The sequence below is a fragment of the Amphimedon queenslandica genome, unplaced genomic scaffold (assembly GCF_000090795.2).
Source record: "Amphimedon queenslandica unplaced genomic scaffold, v1.1 AMPQUscaffold_13219, whole genome shotgun sequence".
NCBI lineage: Eukaryota > Metazoa > Porifera > Demospongiae > Haplosclerida > Niphatidae > Amphimedon > Amphimedon queenslandica.
Window position 1 is genome coordinate 92,986 of NW_003546545.1, and position 9,518 is coordinate 102,503.

General features: G+C 35.2%; 1 protein-coding gene across 1 annotated transcript in view; it reads right to left on the bottom strand.

Moving 5' to 3' along the window:
- Window positions 1-9,512, bottom strand: part of LOC100635033 (WD repeat-containing protein 7-like) — a 22,113-nt gene extending 12,601 nt beyond the window's left edge. The window contains exons 1-10 of the mRNA XM_020000039.1: window positions 9,444-9,512; window positions 8,119-8,222; window positions 7,029-7,240; window positions 6,546-6,613; window positions 6,196-6,319; window positions 5,383-5,576; window positions 4,540-4,791; window positions 3,637-3,848; window positions 3,191-3,337; window positions 2,957-3,146 (exon numbers count right to left, since the gene is read on the bottom strand). Coding sequence (XP_019855598.1) covers window positions 2,957-3,146; window positions 3,191-3,337; window positions 3,637-3,848; window positions 4,540-4,791; window positions 5,383-5,576; window positions 6,196-6,319; window positions 6,546-6,613; window positions 7,029-7,153 — 1,312 coding nt within the window. The 5' untranslated portion in view covers window positions 7,154-7,240; window positions 8,119-8,222; window positions 9,444-9,512. The remainder of the gene's footprint in view (window positions 1-2,956; window positions 3,147-3,190; window positions 3,338-3,636; window positions 3,849-4,539; window positions 4,792-5,382; window positions 5,577-6,195; window positions 6,320-6,545; window positions 6,614-7,028; window positions 7,241-8,118; window positions 8,223-9,443) is intronic.
- Window positions 9,513-9,518: the final 6 nt, after the last annotated feature.

Below are 9,518 nucleotides of genomic sequence, written 5' to 3' on the forward strand. Positions count from 1 at the left end.
TAGGTAAAGCTGACTACACTGTTAACATTGAATCCTGCAGCAGTGCTAGCTTTACTGGTGGTACTGCCTAACAACAAAGGAACACTTGATGCTCACAAGCAGCTCTGCAGTGGGATCGATAGAGTAAATATTACCAATAATGATCTGTATAAGAAATGGTTTGGGGCTTTCACAACAACAAGGGAATCAAAAGTAAAGGCTGTCTATAAGAAAATGAGGGATGGATTGGCAGGTAACACAGTTACTTATGTGAATGATGGCTCATACTGTGAGTTTGGTTGGTATGGCTATACCTGGAGAGCTTCAGATAGACCTGGTCTCAATACTGTTTGGCTTTGCTCTCTTTTTTATAGATTTCCTGTTTCTTGTGGAAGCCCTGGTACTTACACCAAGGAGTTTGGACTCATTCATGAATGGAGTCATGCTTTTGGTGATACAGATGATCATGTATATGGCTCCTCTGAAAGTCAAGACTTGGCTAAAACCGATCCTGATAAAGCAGTGGCAAATGCTGATAGCTATGGATGGCATTACTGTGAATGGCAGTAACTGGTTCAGGCCATTCATCAAAGCCAAGAACTTAACATTAGGACTCATGCAACACTATAGGACATGCACTTTTCTTTAATAATAAATAATTGTAATTAATCATCACATTTTGATTTCTTGGCTTAATAAAACAATAATTTTCAAAATTGAGAATTTGTACAGTACATGACATTGCGAGCTTTACAGAATGTACTATTGATGCCCTCAAACTTTGACAGGCTACATCATAATTATTTACGAATGAATTCATGTCACTGTTCATGATATTAGCCAGCATGAGTCCAGCTCTCTTGCTCAAAATTATTTTCTCCATATTTTGGTAGCAACAATGATGCACTTCACTGTTACAATTAGGTCTTTGCTGCATTTTTTTATAAATTAATTTAAAGGGTAACTGCACCCCAAAATTTTTTTGCCTGGAATAAGTTGGTAATGAAGAGAGAATAATAGGAAAAATAGCTAAAATTATTAAAAAGTACTGTTTCTGTACTAAATCTTGGGTCAAAACTTGTAATTTTTTGCCTTACAGCCATCTTGTCAAATCACTTCCGGTGGTGGGCGTGGTCACGCAATGACGTAGATGGGGGAACATTAGCAAGTGTCTGCATTAAAATATTAGCAACTTTAAGGCTGGATTTCTAAATTCTGCGTGCAATAAAGCAGCTAAGAGGTATTTTGCAATTATTAGAAGTTATGCAGAGCTAAATTATGCAGTCAAAATTTAAACTTGCCGTTTAGTAGTTTTTTCAAATAGATCATGTCCAGCAATGAGTGGACGCGGATTAGTATACTGAGCAATTATCTCCGTATACTACTGGTTGACTTTATACAGGGCAGGAATGGACATTTCCATTTATTAGGCTATATCTTTCTTCAGAATAAGTCTCATCAATTTGCGCACTTCAGTAGCTGTTCTCCATAATTATACCTGTGTTCCTGCTAAATATGACAGCACTTGGAGTAACTTTGTGTGGAACATTTGCAGATTAAAGATGAGGCAGTCAGTGCCGCCATTTTTGTCATTCCTTTATGTATGTATGATAATTTTTTTACTTTTTGAATGGTTATATCTAAATTTCAAACAATTTTTGACAAATTGCGCACTTATTTTGTGAAAGTACAACATTTTTACTGCCCAATCATGCAAAAAAGATAAAAAAATTCAAAACTTTGTTCGGTACTTTAGTCTTCTAAAGGTGAAATAATTTTAGTCGTCTCAGTGATAACCTCGGTGATAACGGGTGCAGCAACAAGAGTGATCAAGTGCTTTTCTCTTCTCACGGGAATAATAAAGTAAAACTAAGAGTGCTTAACAGCTATACAAGCAAATCATGTCTCTAGATCCTTTTAAAGTAATAGCAAGAAGGCCTTTTGTTAGTGGATGAGTCTTCTTGCGCCACGCCTGCCACTTTAACAATAGAATATGAAAAAACTACCATAACCAATTGCATTAAGTAGCATTCAAGAAGCTCCAAGAATCTAGTGAAGTCCCATCCATGAACCAGAAAGACGTTAGCAGGCTTTGTAGTGAAGCTTCCTATCAATCCACCATTGCTGAGCTGCCGTTGCTATGGTAATTCCAATGAATATCATTAAATTAATGCGACCGGAAGTCCCATTGCAATAGCTGGACATGTAGATTTTGTTACCAGTATAACTGCTTGTAGTTAGCTCTTGATTAGTTCTATATGGTCCACTTCATTAAAATTGCTTTATTGCATGCAGAACTTAGAAATCCAGCCTTAAAGTTGCTAATATTTCAATGCAGAAACTTGCTAATGTTCCCCCATCTACGTCATCGCGTGACCACGCCCACCACCGGAAGTGATTTGACAAGATGGCTGTAAGGCAAAAAATTACAAGTTTTGACCCAAGATTTAGTACAGAATTGGTACTTTTTAATAATTTTAGCTATTTTTCCTATGATTCTTTCTTTATTACCAACTTATTTCAGGGAAAAAATTTTTTGGGTGCAGTTACCCTTTAAACAAACAAGCCACAAAGTAAAATATCTTACTGAATTTATAATAAACTAGACAAATGTAAAACATTGAAGGGGCGAGCCTAAGCAAGCAAAGCAATGTACATACAATAGATTTCAACAGACTAACAAGACTCAAGTGATGGAGTGTAGTGTAGTCAATGATCTACCTTTAATTGTACATCAATTAAAGTTTAGCATTTATAGTAAAAAATTTTCATGGTCCCAAAATTTCACAAATTCATCCAAAAATTTATTTTGTGGTTTAAATTTTCCTGATTTTCTCATATTGAACCGATTCTTGGGAGATTTCATTTTCATAAATTTTAAATAAATCACAAAACTCACAAAAAGTTTGGGCCACAAAAGATTCTAGCTATCGCCTATCAGTATTATTATTATTATTATTATTATACAAAAGCTAACTTGCTCCTGGTGGCATTGACTCCACTTTCTTCCTTGAGCTCTTCTTGGCCTGTTTCTGCAATTGAGGAGTTCTCTTAGTCTCTATATTAAACTCGGCCCCTATCATTCCTAATATAACCAGAGCCGTCATCTGCTGTTGCTGCGTGGGTGTGGCCTGTGTCACACCCACATCATAATAATCAGGCTCATCCTAATTAATGCCCAATAAGGTCATGTAATATTCATGTGACTAACGTGTGATTTCGGTCGATGATCGTGAGTTGTTTTGAAAGAGCTTGGAGAGTGTAGCTTACTAGACCAGTGAGAGACTAGCTGTAATCTTCCTTTCACGCCAACACGTCTTAACTCGGACTGCAATAAAGCCTGAGCTGCCTCTCTTATCTGGAGAGAAGATAAAAGGGAGAAAATTAGGGGAATAAGATAGAAAAAGTATTAGAAAAGCGTAAGTAAAATTTAAAATTAAAAGGAGAGAGAAAGTGAAATAGAAAGAGATGATTAAGAGAGGAAGAGAGAGGGTGGAGGGAGAGAGAGGGGGAGGGAGAGAGAGAGGGAGAGAGGGAGGGAAGGAGAGAGAGAGGGAGAGAAAGAGAGAGGGAGGGAGAGAAAGAGAAAGGGAGGGAGAGAGAGGGAGGGAGGGGAGGGAGAGAGAGAGAATAAAAAGTAAGGTGAAGGTTCCTTACAGCCTGTGTAGGGTCCATAAAGCGAGATGCCAGTACTGGTAGATGAGGTGGTCTGAAGTAGTCAGCCATTCTCTCAGGGAGCATTACACAATGGAGTGCAGCAACCTTGGACCAGGTTCCTCTTATTAGGTTGTCACGTAACGTGTGATCATCTTCATCAGAGGAACCGTCGTCGGATTCTGTGCTCTCACTAGCTAACCTCCTGTTGACACCTGTAGAGGAGGAGAGAGGGGAGAGAGAGAGAGACAGGGGAAGGAGAAAAAGAAAATTAAAGAGGAGAAAAAAAGAAGGGGAACAAGGAAAAATTCAAAATGAGACAGAGTGTAGAAAAATACATGTATACATGTAAATTGAAGGATTTTAGTTTAAAAAATAAGAACTGTTCATTAAGCTACGATTCTCATAGTTTCAAACAAATCTGTGGCCTTGTCACGGAATAACTTGTCCTGGCAAAAATTATTTTAGTACAATTTACATTAGAGGTTAGGTTTAGGGTTTAGGGTTTATATTTATACCGTATAGCGCTTTATTTTGGCGGCGCTTTATTTTGGTGATTTTGCTGTAAAATTGTAATTGGCGGTTTTTAATTTGGCGATTTTTGTGTACACGTGCATTACTGAGCATGCGCATTAATGATTGGCGGTTTTAATATTGGCAATTCTGCTTGCAAACCGCCATTCGCCAAAATAAAACTCCGCCAAATTAAAGCGTTATACGGTAATACACGTGGAAGTACAAAGCCAGGACATTTTTTTTGCCCAGACAAAAAAATTCGTATGCAAGAGTAAATTGGATGAGCATGAAACGTACACCTGTACATGTACACTATGTACATGTACAATGTAAATATAAATGTACATGTACAATAATATACATGTACATGTAGCATATTATTGTACTAACCAGATCCAGTAGCTAGCATATGAGCTCCCCAGGTCTGATTCATCAGTGTGTTAGTGATGGATACCACAGTTAGTAAATGCTGTGTGGTTAATGATCTTGACAACTGCCACCTAACATGATTCAATAGTTCAGACTGGATCCCTTCCTCATTGATGTCCTTCTCCTCCTCTCTCCTTCCCTCCTCCTCCTCTAGACTGACAGGAACTGTTAATGACCTCTCCTTGTGTACAGAGAGTGTGGCATTGATGGCACCTGTCAACAACAACAACAACAACAACAATAACAACAACAACAATAAAAAAATTAACAATACCGTATAGTGGGAAAATTTGGAGGGACTAAAATTTGGTAGATTGCAAAATTTTGGCAATTGGCGAATTAGTGGCCACGTGCCATTGAGTATGTGTATAATAGCTCAAAATGGCAGGTTTTATTCTGGCAAATAGCTATCAAAATGCCAAATTCACCAAATTTAATTCCCTCCAAAATTTCCCACTATATGGTACTTACTATTAATAACAATAACACTATGACTGTACAAAATTTTTAGTGTGTAAAATTTATAAGCTCAATCTTAATTTTAAAATTCAAGGGATTAAATTTTGTATTTTTCATGCATGCACATGCATTAAGTACAAGTACTGTACATGTACATGTACATGTACTGTGTATCCATCTAAAGGTATTGATTTTTGTGGGTAATTAAAATCTATGAAATTAAATATTTCCACAAAATTTTATGCCCACGTGACAATAATACTAATAACAAGTCAACTATAATAATAATATAATAACAAACAAAAACAACAACAATATTACCATTACCAACAAAACATTAATTACTTTGCGTTTCTGATAGTTGGTTCAGTAGCAATAAATCATCTACAGCTACTCCTGGATTATTATGAACAGGTGCTGGACTCTCTTTAACCAGTCCCCAGCCAGGCAGTACCAGTGAGAGTGCTCCTCCTTTACTTGTTAAACCGAATGAGACAGGACAGGATGGTCTTACTAATCCTAATGTATCCTCACATTCTCTACATAACAATGAAAACAAAAATAAATGCTATTAACTACATGTACATGTAATACCATACAAAATGATTTATTAGCGGGAGTAATATTTGGCAAATTTGCCTGTGGAAAGAAATTGGTGGATTTTATATTGGCAATTTCTTCATAGAACCACCAATCGCGAATATTCATTCCTCGCCAATAAATCATCTTGTACGGTATATAATAAATAATAATAAAACTAGACAAATTATTAAGTGATTCACCTCAGTGCATGCATACACAAAAGTACATGTACATGTGTCATTTCAATATTTCACGATCATTTATATCAATTGACGTATAATTATTGGTGGGGAATTAATATCAGTTGGAGTGAACATCCACCAATATAAAATCTCCCATTTTATTTCATTCTGAACATGCTTAATAATATGTGGCTACTAAATCACCAATATACATGTACATGTCCATGGAAAATCTACCAATTGCAAATTGCCAAATTCAACTGCTACCAATAATTAAGTTCCAACTGTAAGAAAGACACCCAGTCACAATATGAACAATACAAAAGTACAATGTTTCATTATCCATAATATCATTTCCCATACAATGTTTATTAGTGCTAATTCAAATACTAACTTGTCCAGTGTGTTGTCAAGGTTCCATGCATGAAGGCATGATACTAGGAGTCTAGCAGTGTTGATGGTAGTGTCTGGAGGCTCTGGCTTGATAACCTCTGACTTAACACCAGCCACTGCATCACCTAATGAATTATGATTAATAATAATTAATAATAATATTGTGGCTTTTGAAGTCCTTACTCTCAGTCATTCAGTGGATGGTGTGGTATAAACTACATGTATTTCTATGCTTACATGTATATGTACATGTACATGTAGGTTTAATTTTTTGTTGGCTTTATTGTTTATGTTGTTGCGTATAATAATAATAATGATAATAGAAATGAATGAATCAATCAATGAAATTACCAATTTTTTCAAGAGCTTTGGCTTGTTCCCGAGGAGAAGCATGACTAGCATCAGGTTGACCACTTTTACTAAATAAAAAAAAAAGAAAAGAGCTAAGTTTCAATAATTAATTGCTATAATATTGATCTAAATGTACATGTACAAACAAGTCACTTCTATACATCTTCATGTACATGTACAATTGTACATGTAAAGTCTAACAATTGTATTATTTACAAGTCTTGACCATGTACATGTACATGTACATGCCACTAAAACTGAAATAATTTCATAGTTAGTCAGTTTCAGTCCTTCAAAGTTACACAATACATAATAGATGTACATGTACATGTAGTTCAATCCATTTTTGGTAAAAAAAATATGTACATGTACATGTACATGTACATGCTCTTTCATCAATTACATGTAGTTACGGAACACAGTTCTTTTAAACACATGCACATGTACATGTATCTTAGTTAAAAAGAACTACATTTCACATACCGTTGTATAGATGGTGATATTTCAGATACGTTAAAGTTCTTCCTGGCTGATATGTATCGTCTGAAAGCTCTTGCATGTGGAGTGACGTCGCTGACTGGGCGTGGCTTAGAGACAACCTTCTCCATCTTCTGGAGCTTATTAATCAAATATTGAGGATCGAATAATAATATCTGAATCAATGAATATTCATGACCAAGAGACAGGCTACGGACCTATCAATAATAATAAAACCACAAATGCAATTAATAAAACTATTAACTAATGAGTAGTACTTTAAGCCTACTATTTTTAGCGTCTACTAAATTTAGCTATATTAGTGAGAGAGCTTTAAACCGCTAAATTAAATAGACGCCAAAATAATTATTATTCATTACAATGTTTATTATTTATAGTTAATTTGGTTAAAAACGCTAAAATTAGCAACGCTAAACATGACTTTTGCTGATTTCACTAAAATTAGTAGATGCAAATAATAGTAGGCTTAAGGTACATTTACATGTACATGTACACATACAAGTAGAATTGTAGATGTAAAGCACATGCAATTGCTATAATTACTGTAGATAATTAAATGTACATTGTACATGTAATATGGTCATTTAATATCATAAATTGCTAAATTCAAGAAATTAAATGAAGGTACATGAAAGAGTAACATTACCCTGTATAGCTCATGCCTCGTGGCCTTTGTGGCTAAATTTTAAAAGCAACTTCAAAATTTCAAATTTGATTGGTATCAGCTCAAACTTACTGCATGTACACAGTAGTATTACATGTTAGAAATGGAATTAAAATGGAGAAGCCATTTTTCTTGAAATACGATGTCCTATAGCCTAGGTCTTTGGCCAAATATCAATGTAGCACATGTACATGTACATGTGTGTATGTATAAATGATATCAATTAGTCAAGTACGTGTACATGTACCTACAATGTATATTACTTTAATTCATTTTAAAAGACCTACAGTACATGTACATGTACATGTACATGTAGCTATCATATTTCGATTACTATTACACTAGTATCATGTACAGAGTGTACATTAAATTTTTACTAAGCATGTACATGTAGTTATACACATGTCTTACTTGTATAGGAGAAGTCTGAGGTGAATTTATTAGTTTATTGGATGATATGGTATTATCTAATATTATCTTTGCAGTCTCTCCCTCAATGTACCTATCCAGTGTACCTAGTGATAAACCAGAAACAAAGACAGGACAATAATAATACACATTCACATTGTACCGTATAAGTGGTTTTTCAAGGGAATTATATTTCACAAAATCTACTATAAATTTCCAATTCCCAGATTTTAATCTCGCGAATTCTACCAAGTGCTATGTGGGTACCGTATTAAATTGATTTTTGTAGATTTAATTATTGTGAATCAGGAAGAAATCTGCAAATCCGAGATATTTGAAGCCCTCAAAAAACAGCTTATACACTACAACAGGATTCAATTATCATATCATCTTAATACAAAAATGGAAACACATGTACATGTACATGGAGGCTAAACATAAGAGTTAGTATCATCATCATCATCATCATTATTATCATATTAATATTACATTATTGTTATCACATAATCAGCAATCTGTGATAATAACTATCACACTGGCTGGTACTGAAATATGAGAAGGAGTTACCATAGGCGGCTGCAGGATTTCACTGCAAGTAGGGCAAAGGTGTGGCTAAAAGTGGGAGTGGTCAAAATGTAGGTGTGGCCATGACCACACCCACGTGTCTTGTTCTTGAGTTTTAAGACTGTTAAGACTTCTATTTCAGCATTTTGTGAAGAAATCAAGTAGAAAAGGCTCTGAAATTCTCAATGAAGAGTTAATCTGCCATTCTTGTGTTCAAAAGGAGAAAATTCAGTACCTAAAAGACCTCTATCAATGATAGAGTATCAGTAGCTGGGTGATTTAGCTGTTCAATGAGTCCTAGCTGACTATGATGATTAATAATGAAGCTGCTTTTATGATGGAGTCAGTTATTCTAGCTGCAGGTTACTGTAGATTATGCCTTCCTGAAGTGACCATAGATATAGACCTATGAAGCTTACTGTGAATAAACCATGCAGTTAGCAGCTTGTTCTCCACTAATTATCACTTTGTTTAGCAAAATAATGTAGTTTTTGTCATTAAAATAGCTATATTCCATGTAATAACTACTAAATAATTATTAATTAACTGCTAATTATGATGATGTCATCTTCCGGTAAGAAATTCTAGTAGGGCATTGCCCTCATTGCCTGCCCCTGCAGCCGCCTATGGGAGTTACAAGTACACATGTAAGCATAATCGAATTACACACATACACCATGTACAATGTATTAAAAATAAAAAATTAATTGTCAATGAACAAATTTAACTATTTGTTGTACACACAGAGGTGTGAATGGAATTACCAGTTTCAATTTGCCATACATAAAGTCCACCGCCCACACAATTAATTAGTAAGAAGTCTTCCTCCAGTCTCCAGT